At 44.2% G+C, this 26572-nt stretch overlaps 1 protein-coding gene and 2 long non-coding RNA genes across 3 annotated transcripts in view; 1 reads left to right on the top strand and 2 right to left on the bottom strand.

The window, feature by feature from the left end:
• LOC140698224 (uncharacterized) lies at positions 1-9218 on the bottom strand. Its single transcript, XR_012075856.1, has 4 exons — positions 8405-9218; positions 6480-6594; positions 3977-4107; positions 1-42 (listed from the first exon to the last, which is right to left on the bottom strand). It is a non-coding gene; the product is annotated as an uncharacterized lncRNA (long non-coding RNA).
• A 3482-nt stretch (positions 9219-12700) lies between these two features.
• Positions 12701-26572, top strand: part of LOC140698212 (myomegalin-like) — a 33734-nt gene continuing 19862 nt past the window's right edge. The window contains 9 exon segments of the mRNA XM_072967858.1: positions 12701-13413; positions 16028-16463; positions 17319-17511; positions 18421-18537; positions 19208-19736; positions 21189-21424; positions 22433-22484; positions 23530-23753; positions 24375-24527. Coding sequence (XP_072823959.1) covers positions 13292-13413; positions 16028-16463; positions 17319-17511; positions 18421-18537; positions 19208-19736; positions 21189-21424; positions 22433-22484; positions 23530-23753; positions 24375-24527 — 2062 coding nt within the window. The 5' untranslated portion in view covers positions 12701-13291.
• Positions 23109-26572, bottom strand: part of LOC140698220 (uncharacterized) — a 40108-nt gene continuing 36644 nt past the window's right edge. The window contains exon 3 of the long non-coding RNA XR_012075850.1: positions 23109-23542. This is a non-coding gene — a long non-coding RNA (uncharacterized lncRNA). The remainder of the gene's footprint in view (positions 23543-26572) is intronic.

Here is a 26572-nt window from a genome sequence, read left to right as displayed (position 1 = left end):
ACATTCTAAATTTTGTCCAGGTTTCTGTAACCTTAGCCACGCCTGTAACAGAAAGAGCATCAGTCACTCTAAAGTGGACAGGAAAGAAAATACTCTACTGGAGAAACATCCTGGGATTTTCTGATTAAGTATTTTGCAAAAGATTGGCAGCCATAAGCCTTCCTCTTAAAGAAAATGCTTTCCAGTTTTAATGGGCTTTGGGGGGAAAAGAGGGTCGTTTAAGAAAGGAGATAGGAAGTATAAGCAGAATCATCCGTTTTTCTTAGTCTTCCAATCTTTAGTGACCCTTTCCCCCACAAAGATTTTTGTAACTTTCTGGAAGTGAAGAGGCAGGTAGTGGAGCTGTAGAAATGTCAACCCACCAAAGACGAGTCTGTCATATGATGACAAGGCATTTAGGAAATGTCTTCCCTTAATTTTACTAATAGACCATTGATGCTGTCTAAGTTTCCTATTAACATTCAGCCACAGGCGATTCTTGAGTGCTCATAGCTTATAGTGATCACAGTAGTTTGTGTAAACAACCACTTCTGCTTCTATCACCCTCCAACAAGAGTAGGAATTTCCCTTGGTATCTTGAACAGCTGCTGAGTATTAGAAATATTAAGGTAGTTGGATGAATAATGAGAGACCCAACTTCCTACGGGAAAATTATTAAAATATGTAGATTAGGGAAAAAAGTAAGTGAATTCTGGTCCTGATTTGGACCCTAAAAAGATAGAGTAACTTATGCTGCTATAGTTACTTGCCATTGATCTCGGTCCTTGAGAAGCATTTTAGAAAATTAAATGATTTAGTGGCAAAGGAGAAATTAAGAGTTTGATCTTGGTACCGTAGATGTGACTAAAATCTGATACTGACTTTCTGGTCTTTATATCTGGAATGCGGCTGGCAAACAGTGCTAACTGGAGAGAGCTTGCTGGTCTAACAATTTTGTGTGATAATTTGGCATCTTATTAGGGAATATGATTCTAAGTCATTTTGTTCTGCAGCCCATAGATGCATGATGCTTTCATGGACCACATCATTCATATAATCATATTTAGCATGAGATAATATGATTCCATTCTCTCTTCAGGAGCACAGACCTTTCCTCTTATGAACTATTCTACCTTTGCCAGGCATTTCTCAGCATCACAATAATTTCAGATAAAGCACTGCGTGCTTATAGAACCTTGTGCTTGAATAAAAAACTTGAAAGGCTCAGGCTATGCTTAATTGGAAGCATAGAACTTAAATTGAGAAAAATCCATGTTGCTAGATTTGGTTTTTCTCACATTTCCTTCTTGGTTGTAATGTTTGTAAGAGGTCAGGGTAGTTGAAGTGTGTAGCTTTTAGCAGTAGAGAGTTGAACGGGACCTCCAAGATGTATTTAATGATGAAGTGGAAGTCCTTTTGACAGATATTTCCCCTAAACTCCTTTCTATTACAGGTTTAAACTAAACTACTGAAGTCTAGCGATTGTTAGTGACTAGTATAAATCAACATTTTTTTGCATGTTCTCTCTTCAGCTATTTAGCCAAGTCACAACTTTTTGGAAAAGGCATGATGGGACTGTTTTAATATTGTCAACCTTTTACTTTGATCGGGTGACCTCTTACCCTTACCCACCACCCCGGCCCTCTCCCGCACCCACCTCCCTTCATTCATTTGTGGACAGCAGCAATAGTTTTGGTTCTTCTCCTTCCTCATTCATATTTTTAAAAGATTTACTTTTGTCATTATGTGAGGTGAGAGATCTGTTAAAGATCAAGACAATCTTGACCTGGATAGGATATTAGATCTAAGCCACAAGTTCCCTTAGGAGGTTCCTTAGTATATTCTGTTGTGCAGTTTATACAGAAGTGGTCTCAGTGGCAGATACATATAAAAGGCTTATCACTTTTATGCTTACTTATGCTTTTAATTCAGTTTCTGGTTGAGAAGTTTGCCTCACAGCGTCAAAACAGTTTGAGAAAATTGATCTCAGTTCTGTCTGCTTCAGTCTGCAGTTGGGTCTAGAGTCCTCTGTTCAGGGAAAGGAGGGACAGATCAGATGACACCAAAACTTCGCCTTTCCCCGAGGAAGAGAGGTTAACTGACCTACGTAAAGTCTTCCCTTTGGACTGCAAGCCCTAGAAGGAACAATACTTCCATACTTTTGCTTTCCTTGAGCTGGTATTAGAAAACTCTAGTCCCTGTTGTTAGGATAGTCATTGTTTTCTGGATTCTTGGTCTTTTTATTTGAAAAAGGCACAGAATCTTCACATCCCTGGAAAACTCAAGTTGCCTCATCAGCTAGGGCCTCACTGGTGATTCTTCAGCTCGGCAGCCAGTGCCCGGCAGGGAAGTGCGACAAACTTCCTAGGGCGTGGGGAGGAAATATTAGTCACCTACATGCTTCTAAAGTCCATTTTCCATCTGCCTTGTAGAAATGGTACTTGAGGTACAATAGATGAAATTAGCTGTCTTTTTCAGATACTAACACCCTGTGGCTGTAAGCATATAGAGTATTTTACCTTGTTTCTCTTGGGGTAAAACTCAGATTGCTTTTCTCCCTTTGGTAGTACAGGACCATGTGTATTATAGAAAGAATAGCTAGGAATATGGAGCTTATATAAGGCAACCCAGTGAAAAACAGAAAGAATGAGTCAATGGGAAATTACGTCAGAGTGATTTCATTGGGTAATAGTTCTCCATCTTACTGCGTTTTGGATGCTACCCTCTCACTAGACATTTGGAGCAATAACCAAAACCTTTGTATTATGATTAAAAAAAATCATGTAGCTTTTAAGTAGTTTGAATATTGACAGAAGGTAAGTCCTCAACTTCTGTATAATCACATGAGGCAGGATGAAGTTCCCAAATAAAAAATTAGCATTTGTAATTTGCTTTCAACAAAGGATGGGAAGTGGAAGGGAAACATAAAACTGTAGAGCTGACAATACTAATTTTATCAGATTTCAAATAAGAATAATCAAATGCATAAAGCAGCATACTAATTCCTTTTGCACTACATTCCCTTTTTGTAGTTTAAAGTCAGATTCCAGACATAAAAGTATCATACAGCTTTTTTCTGGATAAAATGGAAAGTTTAGCAATACCAGAAAATGCTTGATCTAATGAAGAGTAGGGTGTTAATTAAGTACATGAACCAAATCGACTTCCTTGTTCCCTTTGAGAACTCATAATTGTCTAGCAAATGCATGTAGGTTTGCTTTTAGTATATAACTTGAGTATGCAATGCTTCTTTTTGCAGTTACCAAAATCGTTGCTATGAAATACCAATCTCTCTCTCAGTCTGTAAACTTTAGAGGCATGTGTATATATACAAATATGTTTTATAAATCATGAATTTCTGTCTGTTTCCAATAAGTATTATCAGTTGGATAATAAAAGCAGGTTTACTTTTATTCCACGTAAACCTTTGATCCTAGGGCTGTTGGGAAAAATTAAAGTGATTCATAACAATTTAAATGAAGAAGGAAACGACATGTTAAATGACCCAGTAACTTGGCGCTAGATTATTTCCAGGACTATTTCCCACCAAAACAAGCTGTACATTTCCCTCTGGAAGTTCATCTCTTCATGGCACTGTGCTGTGTTAAACTGTGTTAACATCTGTGCTGAAATGGAGCGTGTGCTTTTTTATACATAAGCGTTAGAATTTCAGCTACTTTAGTTGAGACACACAAAAAATTGTTACTGATCCAATAAAATTATCAAAGGCCAAACAGTAACTATTTGGTTTCATTCTTAAAAGATCTATGTGAAAAGAAGAGAAAGCTCGTACCTTTTTTTTTCCTTATAGGAGAATCAGTCTATTGATTACTGTACTAAAATTCCAAGTCAAAGGAAGGCTCTGGAATGAGCAAGTGCCTTTGTATTTATGTGAAGGAAGGAAGAGGAAGAAACCTGAATTTTTGTGCTCTCAAGGAAGTGAGACTAAAGAAACAGCATTATTTTTCCCCCAGAAATGTGAAATGGACTGTTTTACCTTAAAAACCTTTTCTGCTCTCCTTGCTGAAGGAAGTAGTAGAGAGTGGGATGGAAATGTGAGGAGCCAGTTGCGATGATCGGTGGTGCCGTCCCTGTAACTGTTCCCGGAAAGTCCTCTTCTTGTCTTCTCTGAGGGAAAAAGAGATCATAAGCAGGGAGAATTCATTGACATTACAGAATTTTAAATCACTGAAAATAGCTGCTTTCTGAATTAAGAACAGGCTGGAAGGGTACCTAAGAGATGTTGCAATTTAAAGACACAGAGATACCACCATAATGGGGCTCGACCGCAGACAGCAGTTTTCTAGCTACTTCTGTTCCAGGATCAGAATCTGTCTAGCTATAGAATTTTATTTCTCGGCAGAAGCTTATGGAAGACTATGAAATCTTAAAATTTTCCTATGGTCCAGAGGAGAATAGATGCAGGTAGAATTGCAGTTTGATGGGAGACATGTTTCCTTTCATTCTGTCAGGTAGCATCATCATATTTTATCAGCAGTAGTTGGTTCATGACTGAACACGTGAGAGTTTGGTGAAGAGCGTGTGGCAGAGTGCCTAGGAGTGGCAGTGAGACGGGCCCAGGGGGCCGCCACACAAGAGCCTGGCGCTGAGGGGAAAACGGCCGGGCCCTTGGCGCTGCAAACTTGTTTGTGCTGTAAAGTTTAGCGCTTTGAATCCCCTTTCAGAACTTACTCAAATATGACTCCCACGTTCTGAGTAACTTATGGGAAAATCTTAAGTCTTTTTCTGTCGGTTGCATATAAATGGCTTAAAAAGGAAATTATAATGACTAGAGAGTAGAATCTGGAGACAATGGCATTGTTGCAGCCCAGTTTGGACTCATCACTGAGGAATCAAAATAACACTTCGTGACTTTTCCTCAAGGCTTATTCATGCACGATGGTTTTTAAGGCAGTTGTTTCATGATGATGAATTCTATTTGTAAAGCACCTACTCAAAAGAGTGCATCTTACTTTACTGACCGCTCTGTGGTCTCTCAGCGGTCCTGTGAAGGAGGGAGAACCTAGGAATGTTACTTCACACCTCCTGTGGGGGAACAGATACTCAGCAGTGAAGAAGCGCAGGTAGACTCAGTCAGGATCATCCACTGATAATGTGAGAGATCCTTCTGCTGACTGCATTTAGGTTCTCTGGTCTCCATTTCCAACCCTCAACTCTTCAGCCCAGAGACCAGTTTACCAACAGTAATGTAAAACAACAATAATAATAAGGCAACATTTATGGAGTACACAGTGTATGCCGAGCACTGTTCTAAGCACTTCAAAAGCAGGAAACTTTTTAAAGTTGACAAGTGTACACAGTGGATATTACTATTAACCCTAATTAATAGGTGAGGGGACTGAGTTACAGGAAGATTGTGATTTGTCTGAAGTCACATAACTAATGACAAATGCAGAAATCTAACCTAGGCAATCTGGCTCCGGAGTCTGTGTTCTCAGTAATTATGCCATCCTCAACTTAAAAAGCACAAAAGTGTGAATTTTTGCCTTAATGATAAAAGAAGACCTTATATTTGTATAATACTTAAAATTTCACCCAAAGATTTTATAGTAGTGTATTTGAGAAGTTTATTTATGTATACTTTCTAGAGTCAGATAGCTGGTAGAAGATAATTTTCTAAATCTAGGAAAGGGAGGTTATGTGTGTCTCATTATGTGTGTCTCATTATGTGTGTCTCAGAGCCAAGAAACTTGAAAGAACCACAACTTGAGAAGTATTAAAAATATTAAAATTTTTAATAAAATTTTCAGTCAAACATGTAAAACAACCTTGGAGATAAAACCTGGAAAAGCAAGTTAAAATTGAGGGAAGAGATTCTTAGCTTTCAGAAATTCTAAAGGTGGCAGGCATGTTGTTTCATATTTATCACAAATAAGCAGTAAATTAGTGAGTATATAGTAACGTCAAGTTAGAAATTTAAAGTACTACTCCAATTTAGTTCTGAACATAGTGTTTTGTTGCTTTGTAAAAGCTTAGACAAGGGTATTGCCCACAAAGAGCAATTTTCTGTTGTCGCTTATGAAAAACCAGAAATGACAACAGAAAGAGGGATGTCTAATGTAAACTTAGATAGGACCTTGTGTAGGATAACTTTTTTTCTATAAATTTTTTAACTTTACAAACCTCAGGGAAACACACACAAAAGCTTTCAGCATTCTAATTCAAATTGGTAAAGGCTGAGCAACCCTTCAAGCTGCCCCGAAGGAAGTACAGCAGACCACAAGCTAGCTAAAAAATGAGTAAGGAAAACAAAACCCCCATGTAGTAGGGTGTCGAGATGGAATTGGCCTTTTTTGCTTTGTCTCCTTTTAACTCCGAATGAAGTCAAAATCATGGTATCCCACCCCAGAGTGAATTAAAGAAAAGACTATCTAGAAATGCAGACGTGGCATCAGAAAGGTCGACAAAGGTAAGTGAAGGGCCAAAAGTGTTAGAAGCACTCAAGGCCAGTGACAATCACCCTCCTCACCCCCACTTACCTTACTTCTGGAACGTAGCACCCGAATCACCTTGGCTGTGGGCCCAGCGCTACAGGGATGAGGATCCTGACCTCATAGAGCTGAACTTTCTTCAGCCAAGGATCCTTCTCTAGTCCTACACCCAGAAGGGAAACAATGTGAAAAGTATATTTTTTTCAATCACTGAGTGGGACAATTCATTTCTTTGCTAAAAAAAAAAAAAGGCTCTGATCTCTATTTTTGCACAGGGAAAGATTTTTCCAAAGTAAGCATAATATACTATAGATGTCCTCAAATGAATCAGCATCCTAGGTTCAGTGAGTTTCTGAACAGCCAAAGTTTAGGTAGTGTGTTCATTCACCTCTACACAACCAGTATCCTGAATGAGATGGTTCTGGGGCTTGAAAAAGTAAGTATTGGAAATCCCTATTGTACACAGTTGGCCATGATCTTTAAAGATGCTTAGTGGTAAAGGTGCCTCCTTGTGAGTACAGCTGTATTGAACAGGGTACTGCCTTGATCCAAAGTGAACCCACCATTCATAATGAAGACCAGGGAATGAGTCATAAGATTAAGCTGTGAGGACAATGCTTATTCCCTTTTAGTACTTCAGTGAGTTGCCTCTGTCTGACAGTCCAGAGACTTGACATCTTGGCTCAGCTCCTGTCCGGGACTAGCCATTGTAACCTTGGTCAAGCCACCTAATCTCTTTGAGGCCCAGTTAACCCAGTGGTCAGAAGAAGAGTTTTAACAGGTTGGTTCCCAAGGCCAGGGTCGGAACTGTTTGTCTAATCTCTAATTTGGGTAAGTTCTATAAGGCTCAGGGAGTGTCACAGTAGATTTTCTTTGGTGTCCAAAGGAATTAACAATTACAAATTCCTACACTTTCAGAAGAAATCAATAATGTGGGCCACTAGTATTAATCTAAAATTTGATGAATAGTCTTATTTTAACAGATGTGGAGAAGAAGAAATACCCTAGATCTGTGCTGTCCAACATGGTAGCCACCAGCCATGTATGGCTACTTAAATTAAAATTAATTTAAATTATATTAAAGTCAGTTCTTCAGGCTCAATAGCCACATGTGACTAGTGTCTACTGAATTGAACAGCATAGGCCTCAAGCTGCAGAAGATTCTTTTGGTCAACGTAGACCTTTATCCAGACCATGAACTGCAACTGCTTGTCCCTTAGTGCAAGCATGTATGTTTGTGCCTCAAGTAACTTCATCTTCGGGGAATGAAAAAAATGGATTAAATTCCATTTGGACAAAACAGTGCAAGAAATCATCAGGCAAAAGATCTTGGCATTGGAGAAGAGTTTGGGGGAGATGGGGAGGAGGGGAGGTAAGAGGAAGGAATTAGGAAACAGCTGAACCATTCTGTGCCTTGGGTCTTGACTGGACCTGAGCTTCAGTAGGACACAGGGCCCTCAGAGGAGGGTTCCTCAGAGAGGTTATCACCCCACACACAGCTGATCCCCACAATGGAAAAGTGAGTAGAGCAGGGCTGCCCTAATCCCAAGGAAATCCGGGACCCTCTCAGCACTCAGCGATGGGAAAAAAGTCAAGCAGGTTGGGCCCATGTCACAGGCGGGAAGGTGGTTACATGGCCAGTTAGTGGCAGGAGGGGGAATAGTTCAAGCTTTCTGGAAATAAGTGAGGGGGTAACCACTCTCTCTGACAGCTGGCTCTTCAGGTACAGGTCTGTGCAGTCAAAGGCAGCTTCCGTTTTGAGCTGTAAGCTTGAGTGTTAGTAAGAAAGCATCAGTGAGAGTCTTTTGTACAGATCTGGCACGTTGGTCCTGCCTTCCTTGTGAGCCTGCTGGCTAGGGGCCATGCATATGGGGAAAGGAAGACATCAGAGGCGAATGGCAAAAACGAGTGTAATTTTAGCTGCTGTCTGGAAGGCACCTACAAAGGGAGTCACCTTTCTCTTCTGGACTTACTTGTAGGTGCAGCTGCAGGGGACGACACGGAAGATGCGCGTACTGAGTTCACCGATAGTATTGAGGAGGAGGCTGCACACAAAAGCCACCAGCAAGTAAATCCAAGTGAGGTTCTGGGGTCCCAGGGTGGAAGCTCATAGCCGTTGGGGTCTGGTGGTCTCCTGCCACCCTTGTGGACCTGGTGTGAGACAATACCTTTTTATATAAACCACTTCCCCGTCTTCTTCCTGCCCTCCTGGAGCTTCCCAGTCACCTTGCCAACCCCTATCCTCACCCTATTTTTCTTTCCCAACCACCCTTTTTATTCCTCCTATCTCGTACTCCTGCTCCCTGCCCCCTCCTACCCCCTTTGCCCCTGTGTACCATCTATAGCTATAGCTTCAGAAGAATTTTTACTTACAAGCGCATGGACACTGAGCCTCTTGGGCTTATGTAACTGAAACACATCACAGAAGACAGGCAGCCATCGAAGGGCTGCTGGGGGAGGTGGCTGGCCTAGGACCTGCTTCAGGAGATTGTTCTCTGGGAAACTCTAAGAGGATTGGAATGCTTCTAAAGCAGGGATCATTTTCTGTGAAGTCTCATATAAAAGAGAACTTTGTTGGGCAACCTGACAGATTACCCAAGTTGTGACCTGTCAATGACCAGCAGATGACACTTGAAGAGCAAGTCCCTATCAGTCCTCAAAACCTGGTACCCAAGGCTGAAACACTGTTTTGCCGACCATCAGTGAAGGTGTAACCAGCATGTTCTCAAGCTCAAGAATAGAATGTCCTGGACCTCAGATTGAGTCACCCATAGTGACCCCACAGCACTCACTAGAACTGCTACGTGTCTCCACCTTCCCCAGTGGCATGTAGCAATCACTGTCCTAGACAGGCCATGGCTGTGACTCTGAGTCAAGAAGAACATGGATCATTAGTATCTGTCCTTGTTTAGAAGAAGCTGGGCGTTTCCAGTGATAGTTTCCTTGAAGCTATTAGGAAAACTAGAGGAGAAATGAGGCTTTTGGGGTCTGCCTCTTCATCTCCTGCGTAAGAAAAAGAGGATACATCTAATACACCAACAAAAAGATCCCAAGTGAGCAGTGCCCAAACCTCACAGGATTTGGCACAGTCTGGCTCTGGAGGACACAAGTAGTTGTCTGGAATACCTCGCATCCTCAACACAGTTTCTTTACCTTCTACCAAGATCCCCTTTGTGTTGCTCTAGACACATCTGACCCTAACTTCTCCCCTGAGTACCTGCATGAGCTCCACTTCTCTTTTTGCTTGAATAGCTTCTTCTGGTCGTCCTCGCTGATGCTTGTAACTTTAACTATGTACACTACTGCCCCTCTGGACAGACCCCACTACCTAGGACCTGCACGATAAGTAAGTAAACGTCCACTCTGAGAGAGCTAGATTGGGGTGTCAGCAGGTCACTGATGGTTATTGCTACTGTGGGACAGCATTCACTTCAAGTAACTGGACAGGAGACACAGAGATGAAGAGAGCCAGATTCTGACTGATGTGGTCCAAACTACCCCTGCTACTGTGAGCTCTTCACTCTGATTCTCAGTTATAGGCAAACTGGTTTGTCAAGTCACCTCTCCCTCAACCGTCTACCCTCTAGCCTCATGTGGAGAGAATGACCAGACCAAGTTCATGAGGTCAGTCCAGCCCTGAAATAAGCCTTTTATATTGAGGCATTTGTATTTCCCTTGCAATGTCTTCCCTATTACTTGGCATAGGAGATACTTAATAAATGAGAAAAAGTATATACCTGTTGGGTGAGGAACATACTGGGTAAGCACCATTTATCTTTGCATCACCTTTCCTTGAAAATCAGTCTTCAGTTTTAGGAAGGAGGTGTGTGAAATCATTGTAAATGTACCTCAGCTTTTCTGAAGTTTGAGGGTGTGACTCTCCTACTACCAATTAAATAAAGCTTGTTTTGTCATAATTGTTTTGTGTCAAGATTCTCAAAAATGTGTTTGCTTGTTTCTAGGGAACTGGTCCCTTAAGACTGAGCTACAAACTTCTCCTTGTTGTGTCCTTAGGAGGCTGACCTTGTTCTCAACACCATGCTCCCTTCCTACCTCAAGCATGCACATACTTCCCCTAACAAACACATTCAACTTTGTGTTCCTTCCAAGAGAACCAGCTTTTGAGCAAAGCAAATTGCTTCATCTTTAGTTTTGGACTCACCCTCCTCAGGTAGCCTCCGATCTAGCCATTTGGGTAATTTTCCCCAGATATCTCACACAAAAGTCCATTCTCAGTGATGAACTTGAGAAGAGATCATTTTTAATGGCCTTATGCTGTCTAAGGACTGATTAACATTGTGAGAGATAGGAAACAATATGGCTAAAACAACTCTATTCAAGTAAGAGATCAGATCTGCACATGGACCTTTGTGGGGCAAATAGAAACCCAGCCTACAAAAAAGTTGAATTATGCCATGGAACAGTACAACAGATGAACAGATGAATTCGGAAATGTGAAAAAAAACCTATAAGAGATGTAATTAACAATAAATGTAATTAACACTGCATTCAACTGGAAGCCCTGGGTTTTGAGGGGAAAAAAATTAAAGTATTAGCTTTCCCTAGATGATAAAGAAAAAAAATAAAAAGGCTAGATCCTGAGTCACTTCTCACGCATTTACATTTAAATTTTACAGACAATTTAGCCAAAGGAAGTTCCCTTTGACATGGACATATGAAAACCCAAATTAGTCTGGGAAACAAATCAGATCTCCCTTTTCTCATTTTAAAGTGGGAGATCAGACCAGATGAACCAAAGGTCCTGTCTGGTATTAACATTTCAAGGTTCTTATATTTTCTTTTAAAAGAAAGTGGGTGTATTTAAATTAATAGGAGAAGATAATGTACATCTAGAAGGCACTTGGACAATAGATAGGTGACATGAAAGTCAGACATCATTTTTAAGCAGAAGGAACTCTTAAGGTTTAGAAAAGGGTAAATGTGTCCACAGTCAAAGCTGATGGCAATGTTTAGTTAGTTGCAGACAGTTGATATAGAAAGACAACATCACATAATTTTAATGAGAGGTGAGGTCATAAACTTTCAAAAGTGGTTTTATCCAGTCCCCCTTCCTTTATTTTGTCCCAAGTGCTTTGTGACACATGTAGGAATGGCTACCAATCTAAGCCTGACAGCAGAGCCACAGAGACAGACATTCCCAAGAGCCTCCTAAATCTCAGGCTCACAACCCCAAGTGGAATTGGATGCCTAGAAAATGAACAACTGTGTCTGCAATCTCTTTCTTCTGTGACGTGGGTGCATGTCTTGCACATCTCTTCACAACCTCAACTGCTATGCTACCGAATTCTTCTACACAAACATGCCATAAATCAATCCCACCGAATACCTGCAGCCTAGATTTCACTATATGGTTACAAGGTCCAAAGCAAAGGTCAGTGGCTTTGTGCCAAGCCAAGCAGCTCTGTTAACCACTGGTCCATTTAAGCTTCCCTGAGTGCTGTTCTAGTCAGTATATTTCAGACCTAAATGAAGGAATAGAGCATATAATTAATTCCATAAATCATCTCTAATCAAGTGGCCACTACATGATTTATGAAGATGTGCATAAATATTCTGATGACTTTGATAATTGGGAAATGACTCTGTATAGCCAGAATGAACTTGTGACAAGTACAAGTCACTATATCTATAGAGATAAAGGAAACATGACCCAGAAATAGCTGTGAGGAAAGGTAGACCATTGGGAGGTCAAAATTGACCTGCAGTTAAGTCAAGCCCCCAAATGCTGCCACTGAATGGGAAAAGGAGCCAGTATGACACTGGGATGTAAGATTAATATTGGACAGACAGGCAAGAGACTCACAGACTAAAACAATTCATCATACATTAAGTAGATGATTGTACTCAGATTTTGGTTTCTACACTTTTGAAAAGCATGGGAAAAACTGGAGAGGAGCCCAAGACAAGAAAGTCTATGAGTTAAAAAATTCTTACTTGAGGAAAAACTATACAATCTGCTTTAGTTGAACAATTGAGTAATTTCAAGAGTATCTTCAAACAAACAAGGTGATGGGAAATTGTTTCTGCATGTTTTTTCTCTCACGTGTCTAGTTTCGTAGAGAGGGTTTGACCGGCAGCATCAGCACCGGGCAATAACCGACAAGGGAAATTGGCTGCCAAGCAGGTGACCTTCCTTTAACTTTTCTGCAGTTGTGGAGCGTGCTTCTCCTGCTGCCAGTGAAACTAAGGTTGCTCTGTCTTACCTGGAGCTCCGCCCGTATTCTAATGCTGTGACCGTGACTGCTGATTTCTGAGTGTCCAGAGCCCTTCCTCTTAATCGTCCTTTCTGGAGTCGGAGTTACAGGCACAACGTCAGGCTTTGAGCTCCGGTACCTCGAGCCATGATCTTTGCAGTCAAGGACTCAAGTGTTGTGGAGCTGATGAAGCTTCCTGACTTGTGAAAAGTCCCCTCAGAAAAGAGAAGAATCACAGCACCCACAGGCTCTCGTCCTGTTTAAACCTCGTTTGTTTGCATTTGTTTGAGATTTATTGTGTGCTCGTGGTTTTTCCTTCGCCCACCTCTGCAGTCTCCTCTTCCTGCCTATGGCAACAGCTCTCACTGCTCCTGGGGTGTCCTCCCCACCCAGACCAGTCTGCAGGGCCCTTATGGCTGAGCCCATTTTAGGGGAGCCCATTTTAGGTCCCAGTAAAGGCTGCCTTTGTGATCTCATGTTCCTTTTAGCTCCTCTTCAACGGCCTAACTTCTTTAAACCGTGATTTTCTTGCAGCTCATCAAGGTGGCTCTGGAGAAAAGCCTGGCAGCTGTGGAGACCCAGAAAGTCTCTCTTCCTCCTCCTTCCCCAACAGGAGGGGACAGTAACAGGGCTCTTCAGGAGGAAATGCTCCACCTGAGGGCTGAGATCCACCAGCACTTAGAGGAGAAGAGGAAAGCTGAGGGGGAACTGAAGGAGCCAAAGGCTCAAATTGAGGAAGCAGGATTCTCCTCTGTGGCCCACATCAGGTAGGATGTGCCCCAGAGAAGGGGGGCCTGCTGACTGAGGGGCCACCATAGCCAAGGGACTGACCTTGCTGCAGCCAAGGCGTGCGTGCTGCATGGGGCTTCTTGCTTTACATCCCAGGCTCAGTGCATCAGTGGTTCTATAAATTCTTAGAAAAATTAAGTGATTCTCAGTAATCATCATTCAAATTATTTAAATAAATCTGGTCTTAGTTCAGTATAATAATGCCCATGATTAGCCATTACATGTGACCGTCATGAGTGGAAATCTCCTAGGTATATGTCTGGTGTTGCACCTTTGCATTGACTGGAACATGTAATGGGTCAGTGCTCCCCAAGACGCTTCACTGCCGTGTGCAGAACCAGAACGGTCCATGAGGAGGAGGATTTATATAGAAGCCCTTCCATCTCCACTCAGCCCTCTCTCAGCAGCATGAATCCTTAAATCATGGAGTAGCAATTTTCATCATCTCTGCTGTTTTATTTACTTTGCAAAAGTGGCAAGTATTTTTGCCACTTATTTATTGGCTACATGGGCCACTCTGTCTTGAACGGCCTTTTTTCAAAAGATGCTTGGGGAACACGCTGATACTGTATGGCTAATCCACATATTTATTCATCCCTAAGGGTCATATTCATTTTGGCCTGCTGTTTAGAACACAGCTGTGCAGATGTAAACTTCTAATTCATGCCTTATTGTTCCCCTGCCTATTATGTGCCACTTAAATGTGCCTGAATCAGAGAATAAAATTAGCACTGAAGAGGGCCTTGGCCTCCAGCAAAATGTCCTTTTTCATTGTCAAGGAAACACAGGCCTAAAAAGTTCTAGCAACTTATTCAGTTTGCATAAGAGTCCATGGCTAGACCCCTGGCTCTCAATTTTTAAATTCGAAGCCTTTTCTTCCACACTATATATTTTGTCAATTTTTTAAATACTCTTGTGATCATCCTTTTCCTCTGAATTCTCATGATATGTCTTTTCTTAAATTCTATTTAAGTTAAAGCATAAGTTTTAGTTGAACTGTGTAATATGTAAAACTTCACTGTTAAGAAGAGTGCATCTCTTTTGATCCTACCGTTGAATGTGCAATCAAACCAAATCGTGGATTACTTTCTTTTTCCCCCAGAGTTACTAACCTGAAACTGATTTAACTCTCCATCCAACCTTAGAAGTCACTGTTACTGTAGAAGATGGAATCTATCTAATGTGTAGCCCCTCTTTTGAGAAGCTTTTGTCGAGCATTGCTTTCATCAGTTCCTACTGTGATAACAGCAGTGTTTTCCCCCAAGTACAAAGTCGTAACATGTAAATAATAAAGATTGTTCTCTATCCCACACGTGTCCCTTTCTTTCCCTCTTACACCTCAGTTTGGTGAAATACTTGCCCCCTTTTCTCCACTGAGGAAACTGTCTCATACTCTTTCTGAGTCCTGTGTTCTAAAGTATTTTCATCCTTAATTCATGATAGACAAACTTTGCTCTGCCCCAAAACTTCAGGATTCTGAGAAATCTTATCTAGGGGCATAGCCAACTACTGGTCCCTCAGACTGTGAATTGGTTAATCCCCTTACCTCTCCTAGTTGGCAGTTCTCAATTTTGCCTGTGTATGAATCACTGTGGAACATAAGTAAAATGTAGATTCATAGGCCTTAGCGCTAAAGCTTTTTAAACAAGCACCTCCTAGGATTCTGATGTTAGTATTGCTCAGGTCTGCAGCTAGTCCACGCAGAACTGAATGACTTCTCTGCTGCAGACACTGAGCTACCCATACCATAAATGTAATTTCATTTAAGCATCCATTAACTCCACTAGGTAAGTGTTATAATCCTAATTTTATATAAAAAGGAGACTGAGGCTCAAAGAGGTTTGAGTTTGTTTATTAAAGCCATGTTTTTTTTATTGCTTCCTTCTAACCCTAGTGAAGGACGTGGTGAGAGGAAAGGCTGGGTCTAGAATGTCTTGGTGAAAATCAGTGTTTTCGTCCATTTTATTTCCTCAGCAGATACGAATGTTTTATGTAGCAGGCACTGTGGAGGCTCTGGGGATACAGGGTGAACAGGACAGGCAGAAACCTTGCTCTCATGGAGGTGATCTCCTATCACAGGAGCCAGACATAAAGCAAATAATCACATAAGTACATATGACTACAGCTCACATTAGTATTGTTTCTTCTGCGTTCCTAGGTCCCAATTTCTCATCTAGTGGTTAAAAAGTGACTGTTGTTAATTAGTAGAACTGTAGACTCCATCATAATACATTTTCCCCAGGCAAATGCTGTTTTATTCTTTTCTTAACAGTGTAAGTACCCTTGTTTGTTCCAGACGCCACTGAAAATTAGAACATGAATCTGCAAGCACAGGTGAAGACAACTAGAGTAGGTGTCTTGAGCCTGAGATTTTTGGTGATCATGCTGCCATCGAGTCGCTGTGGGAGTGTGGGCAGTGTCTTACTCTTCCTGAGCCTTGGTTTCCTCTTGAATAAAATTAGAGACTCGTCCGAGTTCACTTCAGGCTCTGGGGTGTCTCTGAGTCTGATGGACTGAGTTGTGGGTAAAAGGGGCCTCTTCGGAACTGGGGCCAGGACCAGCCCTGGCCCTGACTGTGTATGTTTCCTGCAGGAACACCATGCTGAGCCTTTGCCTTGAGAATGCAGAGCTGAAAGAGCAGATGGGAGAAGCAATGTCCGATGGATGGGAGGTCGAGGAAGACAAGGAGAAGGGCGAGGTGATGGTGGAAACCGTAGTTGCCAAAGGGGGTCTGAATGAGAACAGCCTTCAGGCTGAGTTCAGAAAGCTCCAGGGAAAACTGAAGAATGCTCACAGTATCATCAGCCTCCTCAAAGAACAGCTGGTGCTGAGCAGCAAGGAAGGGAATAGTGCAAGTAGTCCCGAGCTCCTCGTGCACCTGGCCACGGAGATCGCCAGAATGAACGCAGAGCTGGTTTGTTCTCCTGGAAAGCACCAATGCCAGGAAGCGGAGAGTGTGACCGCGAGGCCCTGCCCCAGGCCCCGGAGCCTTGACCTTGGGGCTGCCCTCACAGTGGATGCCCTCCAAGTAAGTGTGGGGTAAGGTGGAATGAAAGACTCTTGCAGAAGGAGCTGTAGGTGTCGGTTTTTACTGTAACAGTTCTGCCCTGTGGGTAGGAGGTAGCAAGGGAGAGGCACTTTTGTACTGCAAGCGGTGGTAATAATAGTCCTCACACTGTCAGCTTTAGAGAGGTTTCTTTTTAAATAATATTATCCATAAATATTGCTTGAGTAATTCATTTTCCATACGTATTTCTTGAATGCTTAGGTTTCCAGATGACACACTAGGCATTAGCAGCAGGCCTGGTCTCTGCCCTTCATGTGCTCAATATGGTGGGGAAAGATGGCATAAAAGCAGATCATTTCAACAGGAAGCAATACAGGGGTGCGTAGCGTTTTAAGGCAGCCAGACAAGTGGCGTGTAATGACATCTCTTTCTTATCACTGCCATTTTCATCACAGCTCATTACAGGTGTGGATTCCTGAGCCTCACGAGGGGTCATCAGGATCCTCTTGGGGAAAGAGGATTTGCTGAGGGGTAAATAAAACGGAGAACACAGAGGATTCTGAGAGGACCACTGGGCAGGGATGCAGGGAGAGACGAGTGGAGGTTTCCACCCCTTCTCTTTTCAACCTTTGAATAAACATTACTGAGAGCTGCTCAGAGACTCAGTTGGCATCATGCTGTAGATACGCAGATGAAAAAAACGTTACCCCAGCTCTCCAGGAGCTCAGCCTGGAAAGCAAGTAACTGCCCAGGGGCATGAGGAGCGCTGTGACAGACACGTGAATAAAGTCCACAGGGTTCGCAAGGGGAAGTGACCATCACTGCATGGGGGATGAGCTCAGACTGCCCTGTCCCTTTTGCTGGCTCTTTTCACAGCTGGGTAACCAGCCCCAGGCCCGTGACCCTGGGCCTCAATCCGAAATTAGCCTCCCGGGATACACCAAGCACCTGCGCTCCCAGCTGGCACAATGCAGACAACGCTTTCAAGATCTCCAGGAGAAGCTACTGATATCAGAAGCCACTGTCTTTGCTCAGGCCAACCAGCTGGAGAAATACAGAGTCATGTTTAGTAAGTCTTAAGTTCACCATTACCAAAGTGTCCATCTCCTCCCTGAGAAGCTGCATGCCTTGCCGACTTCACTTTTCTTCCCCAACCTTAAAACAAATTTAATCCTGACCATGACCCTAGGATTGTGGAAGTGGATACATAACTTCAGTTTGCAGATGGCAGAGAAGAATAAAGGAATGAAGCAAGTTTGCAGGGACAGTGTAGGGAGGAATAGGCTAACATCTAGGTTTGCTGACTTCTGAGACGGTCGACAAACTGCCTTAACTCTCCCAACATACGCTTATTGTTTCTCTTCTGCTCCTCTTTGCGCCACATCAGATTCTTCAAAAATATAGCATCACTGTTGGTCTAGAATCAGCACTTTCTAATACAACTTCTGCAGTGACAGAGATGTTCTATATCTGAGTCTCATGTGGTTACAGAGCACGTGAAATGTAGCTACTTCAACTGGGGAATTTTAAGTTCTATTTAATTTCAATCAAGCTAATATAAAGTGGTCACATGTGGCTAGCAATTACCTTACCGGACAGTACAGATCTGCATGTCCTGGAACTCTGAATTCGCTCAGCTCCATCCAGACATTTACTGAGCCCCTGTGAACAAAGCAGTTGCTGGCTTCCCTGGGACTTCTGGAGATGAAAATATGCAACGCTTGACTTAAAGATGTCTGGTCCCAGGGAAGCCCAGGTTACCTGCAGGTGGGATCCATGGCAAACAGGCTCAACTGGGCAGAGGAAAGTCCTGCTGCCTGGAGCAGGTGGTCTCTTCTCCCACATAAATAAAGCAGCATCTGTCCCGTGCTGGATGTGACCTCCTGCCCCCTCAGGGCCAGAGTTTGTGCCACTGAGGATGAGGGAGTGTGTGAGGGATTCAGACACTCTGTAACATCCTCTGTCTCTTCCCAAGCAGGTGAAACCTTGGTGAAGCAGGACAGCAAGCAGGTGCAGGTGGACCTCCAGGATCTCGGCTACGAGACTTGTGGCCGAAGCGAGAATGAGGCTGAGCGGGAGGAAAGCACCAGTCCTGGTACGAGCACGCTAGTGGGGTTCACCTTCCCTCCCTGGAGTCAGCCTTCAGGTCTGAGTGCTGTTGGCCAGTCCTGCATCTGACAAGGAGTAGGGGCGAGGGGGTGTTGCAAACTGAAGAGGACCCAGGACCAGAGAGGGACAGGAAGTTTGGAGGATCCCTCTTGCCCAAACTAAGGCTGAATATGAGTCTGAATGGCTACAATTACTTTTCACCATACTTCTCTTCATAATAATAATAATAATAATAATAATAATAATAATAATAATAATAATTTCTATCCAACTGATTATTGTAGAAAAATGCTAAGGCCTATTTATTAATGAAAAGACCAGATGAGCTCTGAGGAATATGTAAACCGTTGAGTTTAAAAAATTTGTTTTTCTATTATAAAAGCCCTATGACTGTAGGGACACCCACCAAGTTGAAATCAAGGGGAAAAACACTGAGTACAATAGAAGGGGACCACGCCTGACCTGCAGGGCGCATGGGAGGACAGGGAATAACTGGGTGTCTGAATGCTAGCACAGTGCCAGGGCTGAATAAAGTGCTGCTTCAACTTTTGCTCTAGTCATTATTGTCCTCGTGATCAAACCTGCCTCCCCTTCAAGGGAGTGGCTACAGCAGCCTTCCCGGCTTTATCCAGGAGGATGTCTTTGTCTTTTCTCAGAATGTGAGGAGCACGACAGCCTCGGGGAGACAGTCCTAATGGAGGGGCTGTGCTCTGAGCAGGGACCCTTGGGCTCGACGCTGGCCAGCCCCCCCAGGAGGAAGCCTCTGGAGAGCCAGCTAGGGAAGCAGGAGGAGCTCCAGGCATACGGGAAATCAGAAGACATCTCTGTCCTACGTAAGGACATCAAAGATCTGAAAGCCCAGCTGCAGAACGCCAATAAGGTCATTCAGAACCTCAAGAGCCGGGTCCGGTCCCTGTCAGTCACAAGCGATTATTCATCTAGTCTGGAGAGACCCCGAAAGCTGAAGGCGCTTGGCACCCTCCAGGGATCTTCGCCTCACAGTGTCACTGATGAAGATGAGGGGTGGCTGTCTGATGGCACTGGGGCTTTCTATCCCCCAGGGCTTCAGGCTAAAAAAGATCTGGAGAGTCTGATCCAGCGGGTGTCCCAGCTGGAAGCCCAGCTCCCGAAAACTGGAACGGAAGGGAAGCTGGCCGAGGAGCTGAGATCAGCCTCGTGGCCTGGGTAAGGAGGGCACTCTTTGGAACTTCACTCGACTGAAGCTGTCCAAGTTTTTGTCTGAAAGAGAGTAGCCCAGGCAGGTAGACCCACTGGGACAATCAGAAGAGCGCTTATTTAAATGGTAGCCCGAGGTCTGAAGAAGGGACACGTGGCCCCTGCTGGGAGACAGCAGGTCCCTGGGATTTCCTCCTAGGACTGCATTAGTAAAGTGATGGCATATATCAGTAGGAAGGCTGGAGTCGGACTCCCTGGGTTTGAGTCCTAGCTCTGGTACTTACTGGCTGTGCAAACTACTTTAGTCTTTCTGAGCCTGTTTCTTTACCTACTAAATGAGGATCATAAGAGAACCTATCTCAAAGGGTAGTTACTAGGTTTACATGAATTAATACAAGTGCTTGTAATAATGCCTAGCATATTTTAAAGCTCTCAGCACTATTTCCCACAACTATTATTGTTATTGATACTTTGTGTTGAAAAACACTGGGTAGACATTCATCTCAGTATCTGTCCGGGTTATCTATGCTGAGAAATAAACTACCCCAAAGCTTAGTGGTTTCACACAATAATTTATGTGGATTCACGGGGCTTAGTGGGGTAGCACTCACTTAGGGGGGTCTCAAATAGCTGCCATCAGAGGGCGGTGGGGCTGCAGTCATCTGAAATGTCTGGCTGGACACTACTTCTTCATTCATGTGCAGGTGACAGGGTGCTCCTTGGCTTCTCTCTTTCTCAGTGTGGCTTCTTGTCTTCCAGGGCCTCTCACAGTATGGTGGGCTCAGGGTAATTTCACTTCAACACGACAACTGGCTTTCCAGGGTCAGGAAGTGGAAGTTGCCAGGCTAATTAAGAGCGAATCCTAGACGTGGCACAGTGTCACTTCCGCTGTATTATCTTGGTCCAAGTGGCCACAGGGCCCACCCAGGTTTAAGGAGGTAGAGAGTAACTTCTCCCTGATGATGAAAGAGGGCAAAGCCACACTGCAGACGAGCATGTGGGAGGGAGCTTGAGCAATGGCCCTCTTTGCAAAATACAGCCTGCCATAATATAGATGGTCTTTGAAACAGAAGACATGAACGGACCTATTCGGATTTTTAGTATTGATTGAGTCTCTACTCAGTGAGTATATTTAACATTTATTGAGTATCAACTGTGAGTCTACACTCTATTGGTGCTATAAGGGGGGTAAAATATGATACTGTATTTACCCTCACAGAACGTACTTTTCATTTTTGGACACTTAACTAACATACAGAAGACAGTGGAAGGACAGTGACATAACAAGTTGTTTGATGCAGCAGTTTGTCAGAAAAGAATTTACTCTTAAATATCTCCTTCAGTTTATGTGCCAGAAGTAGCTTAACCTGAGGAACTCATAGAGATGTTCTCACAGAAATCTCTACAGAAGCCCATCATTTAATTGTTATGCTTTTCCTTTCTTCCTCTTTCCCGCATTAGGAAATATGATTCCTTGATTCAGGATCAGGCCCGAGAACTATCCTACCTACGCCAGAAAATCCGAGAAGGGAGAGGTATCTGTTATCTTCTCACCCAGCATTCGAAAGATACAGTAAAATCTTTTGAGGACCTCCTAAGGAGCAATGACATTGACTACTACCTGGGGCAGAGCTTCCGGGAGCAACTGGCCCAGGGAAGCCAGCTGACAGAGAGGCTCACCAGCAAACTCAGCACCAGTAAGTTGGCCACAGGGCTTAGGGACACTCTCATCACTGCCAGACCCGGGCCACACCTCCACCACAGCCTTTTACCCCAGGTCCTGCTTCCACTTCATTTCCTGGGGACCAGGACAGGATCAGGACTGGCCAGTGGGAAGCCCTGAGGTTGGAGGCCATGATTACAACTCTAAAATCGTCATCATTTATGGATGTGACCCTTTAGGGAAGGAGGCCTTGTTCATCCAGTGCTAATGGGGTGAAAGGGAGAAGAGGTTGGAGGACATCATTATAGTACAAAGAGCTGTGAACTGAGAATTGCAAGACCCAAGCTCTAGCTTGGATGCCGCCATTAAGTTGCTTTGGACAAATGACTTACCCTTTTGGCATCTCTGTTTCTCCATTTATTGCGTGGAATCATACGTGAATATAATTGAAATATGGATAAATCACCAAGCCCTTTTGAACGTGGTTTGGGCACTGAATGCCATAGCACGAGGGCTAGGAATATTGGTAGTTATTGAAGTCTTTTACTTAGAATTTCCTGAGAGCACCTGAGGGAACAGAGCAGGATCAGTCTTGGGGACCAACCATCCCACGTCCTGGTGGCAGGTGCAGAGGTGGGACAGGGCTGTTTGTCATCTCTTCAGAGTAAGAGTGGGTTCTACCTGAAAGCCACGATGGGACACAGAGCCATACATCTGGGAGGCAGTCTGTGGCAGGCTTGGACCCTGGGATGTTCCGGAGGGAAGCTGGCCAAGTACCTTTTAAACTATTCTTTTGCATTGATTTAGGGCAGAGGAAGTCGTGATGGTGATCACCAGGTCAGGGAGGGTCTGCCTGGTGAGCTCAGGAGAGTTTGCATGTCTCTAGAGATGCAATCTGAGGTCTCCCAGAGTAATTCTCCTACATATCCTGGACCCACAAAGAGCAGTCACTATTCTACACCCAAACAGGCTCCTACACTTACAATGTGTGAAGGGACACCTGTTTAATTTCTTACTGTTTCTTTCTCAATTTGTTTTGCAGAGGATCATAAATGTGAGAAAGAGCAAGCTGCACTTGAGCCACTGGCCCTGAGGTAATTCAAATAGGATCTGGTAAAGGACTCAGGAACAAGGTCCAAGGGGGAAGGGTGAATGCAACTTCACAAATCAGGGGGCAAAAACGAATACTGATTGTAATGAATTCATTTATTCGTGGAACACCTTACTGTTGTCTTTTAGCCTAATTCTTTACTCTCTTTTGATACAATTCTGTTGATTTCTGTGTGTATATTTATTCTCCAGGCTCAGTAACCTAGGGTCAGTCTAGTAAACAAACCAGCTTTCAAGGGTCCTTGACACCCCCAAGGATCTCCTCTGTTTCCTCCCTGTGTGTTCAAGGACCGAGGGTGCTCTTTTTGCCAAGTTGACTTACCTCCACTTGAGTTGGCAGCTAGTTAATGGCCTCCCAATTTCCTTGGGAAAAAAAAATAATCATATTACAGTTCCTAGTGAAAAAGGCCTACATGTTGCAGATCCCAGGAGGCTACCATGCCTTAGCAGCCAGTTTTCAGTGAGTCACTGCATATCATCTTATAACGTGCAATAAAATACGGGCTTATAATCCTTTGTGGTCAATAGTTCAAGCCCCTCTGTCATAAGCGTGCTTTAGACCACCTAGTGCTTCTCAAAATATCTGCAGTAAAGGACAGAGTGTTTTATTTTTGTTTTCATTTCTGATCCATCACAGACACACACATGGTCTGTACCTCAATCAACCAGATGATTCTACGTATCGTGTTCTTGGATATTGTGGGAATGCCACACTGCTATGTACTTCTCAGTGCTTACCTTCCATTTCTGTACTTACCTTGTTGGGGACTGGGAACCAACAATTCTCAGACACCAGCTGTACTGGGGCCCACACTTTTAGGAGCAGTGCCTTAGAGGGCTGGCTGAGCTCCGCTAGTCCTCAGTGTATCGTGTGGCCGGTGCACTCTCCGCTCCCTGTCAGAGATGGGTTATTTCATTTACTCTGCAGGAATGGTCTCTTGACTTAGGTGGCTTTTCCCAAGTGCCCTATTCAGGACTAGCTGGTCCAGTGACTTTGGTTTCACCTGTTGTCCTCCTTCACCTCACTAGGCTCAGCAGGGAGCTACAGGAGAAGGAGAAAGTGATTGAAGTCCTGCAGGCCAAGCTAGATGCCCGGTCCCTAACGCCCTCCAGCAGCCGCGCCTTGTCTGACTCCCACCGCTCTCCCAGCAGCTCCTCCTTCCTGTCTGATGAGCTGGAAGCTTGCTCTGACATGGACATAGCCAGCGAGTATACACACTATGAAGAGAAGCAAGCTTCACCTGGTCACTCAGGTAGCCTCCACTTTCTGAGTGGCACCACCTTTATGTAGGCTGAGAGGAGACCTCCACATCCAGGCCTTGTAGATGCACCTTAGTGTGTATCAGGCTGAGCCGTGCCAAGCACAGGCCCCACTGGGTCAGGATCTTTGCTTTGCTCCTGACTCTACAAGTTACCCCGGTCACTGGGTCTCCACTAGCACGTGTATGCCGTTGCACCCAGGGGAGCCACAGTGGGGAGAGTGAGAACATCACAGAGACCTTCCTTCCCCACTGCCTCATGAGCACACAATCATCTGACTGACCTCCTTCCTTGAGATGGAGTATGTTATCCCTCCCGCTCGCTGCAGCTCCTGAACCCCTGAGTATCTGTGGGTATCCACAGATGCTGCTGGACCTGCCTGGTTTTTTTGGAGGTGCCATTTTCATGGTATCAGCCTCTGAGCCCCACTATCTCCTCTAAGGTGGCTTTCCTCTGTGCAAGCAAGGGATGAACCCTGCTCACAGTGCTTGTGCTTGTGCTTGGTGCTTTCCCTGAAAGCAAGGCTCTGCCCAGGTACCCCTGGTTAAATATAAGGCCAGATTCCAGTTCTTTGTAGAACACCAAACATATTCTTTCATTCGTGGGTTTTGTAGATTCCATCCATCATTCAAGTCATTCTGCTGTACTGTCTTCTAAACCATCAGCAACCAGTGCATCTCAGGGGGTTAAGGCCGAACCCAGCAGCAATCCCATCAGCTTGCCAGCTCCCCAGAAACCCCCCCAGGAGGCCAGCCAGGCCCATCCAGGTATGCAACAGCCAATGGGGCAGGGGCTTCATTTCCTCCCCCAGGTGCCTGTTTGACTTTTCTTCAGGGACAAAAAACAGCATCATTTGGGGCTTATATGCATCAGATCCTGGACAAAAACAGGAGACCACCTGAATCTCTAATTGTGTCTGATTACTCTTTGTTTCAAATATTTTAGAAGAATATGTAATCCACAGCAGACTTCGATCTGCATACCAATTTTGATCAGTAGTTGGCTAGTCATTTTAAAATAAGCATCTTCACTTCATTTTCTCCTTTCACTCTGGGGAGCAAAGAGGCAAAATGTTTCTCCCAGGATTACTGTAGCCAATGAACAAAAAGAAATTCACAACTGTTGCTTGCCTACACGTGTTGCCCATTTTATCTGCAGAGGCCTCTCTGTGGCAGGTGGGGCTGCTTCATAGCTGGAGATGCTTCAGTATCTTCAGACAAGATACTGTTCCTATTATTTTATCATTCATGGGTTTAGCAATGGGTTTGCAGTCCTTGATATGTACACGCTGTGTATCCTGGACCAGTTAGAGGGGTACATTTCACTTATCTGCCTCAGCTTAGTTGCCAGGGGTGCACTGTCCAACCACAGCTCCACAGCAGTGACGGCAGGGAAAAGGCCTTGGCCTCACCTCTTGCTCCCCAGCAAGACAGGCAGGCTCGCCAGTGTGGTTGTGGTGAGGTCAGACTCGTACAGACTTGTACAGACTCGTACAGTGCCCCCAGAAGAGTAGTACTTTCTTTATGATGCCCTCGTCTCTCTTGTAGACAAGTCAACCAAAATCTTAAGAAAAAGAACATGTCCAACTCTTCCTGAGCCTGGGCTCAAAGTTTCCGGGCCAGAGTGGGCAGCAGCTGCAGTAGGAAATCATGGGGGAAGGCTATTTGTCTAGCACTGTAGACACCTGTGTAAATGTCTGGGGTCCAAAAGAGCAGAGAGTCAAGAGTTCTAAAATCAGAATGCCTCCCTGAAAGATGCCTGGGCTGTTTCACTTGGTAATTCAGTCTTTGCAGTACGGCTCTGATACCGGGTCAGCATCCTGGGGCAAGGATTATTTTTCAGAATATAATCTCACTTGTTTTCCAAGTGAGACAGACTCCACAGGTCTGTCTTGGTTTCTGCTCCCTCCCTCCCTCTGCTACCTGCCCTGCAACGGTTTTTAGGAAAGAGTAGACAGATTCAGACATCAGAACTTCCCAGGGTTCCTGAAAGCCTGTCTATAGATGGGCTGCATAATGATCACCTGTGAAGAATATTGTTCATCAAATTTCCAAGCCCTGCTCTCAGAGTTTATGATTGAGTAGGTCTGCATTAGGACCCGGAGAATCTGCATATATTAAGAATTTTCTGTAAGTTATTTGAATGCCCAGACAGATTTGTAATCCATTGGGTCAGTCACTTTGCCAAGACCTTTCTTTTTCCTTTGGTAGATGAACACATTGATTTGTGATTCTGAAGTTCGTTTCCATCCGTCTTGAATCACATGCATTCGTAATGCAATTTCCCCACTATCTTAGTCTAGTCCTGCCCTCCTCAGGGTGAGTCCTGTTGCTTTCAGAAGAGGAGTTCTAGCTGTAGGGAGAGTCTTGTGACAGGGGCAAGGACTGGCACGTGCTGGGAACAGCAGCCAGGGGCCCTTGAGAGCATTCAGGCACAGCCACCCTGACTTGTCCGTGCCCAGATGGCTAGGATGGGGCTCTCAAGGCTGCCTCTGTTACGGTAATGCCACCTTGCTTTCTGTAGTGAAGTGCTTTCAAGATGAGCGTGGAATATGTGTGCAGGAGAGCCCTGGCAGGGGAGTAGGAGGAGCGGGTCAGCCGGGCAAGCCCCTTGGGTAGCAGTGCTCCCCCTTGGCCATCTCAGTCATCACAACATCGAGTGATAGACACTCCCCAAGCAGACATCTGGTGAAGGAATACTTCCACTTTCTCAATTTTTCACCCATTCTTTTCTCTCCCTTCCTCTCTAATGATGTGTCTCATTTCTCCCTAACTTTCTGTTTGTAGGCCTTCATTTTCAATCCATACCCACG

This window comes from Vicugna pacos, chromosome 9 (genome assembly GCF_048564905.1).
Source record: "Vicugna pacos chromosome 9, VicPac4, whole genome shotgun sequence".
Classification (NCBI taxonomy): Eukaryota; Metazoa; Chordata; class Mammalia; order Artiodactyla; family Camelidae; genus Vicugna; species Vicugna pacos.
The sequence above is the reverse complement of the archived record's forward strand: the minus strand, read 5'-3'. Positions and strand labels throughout refer to the sequence as shown.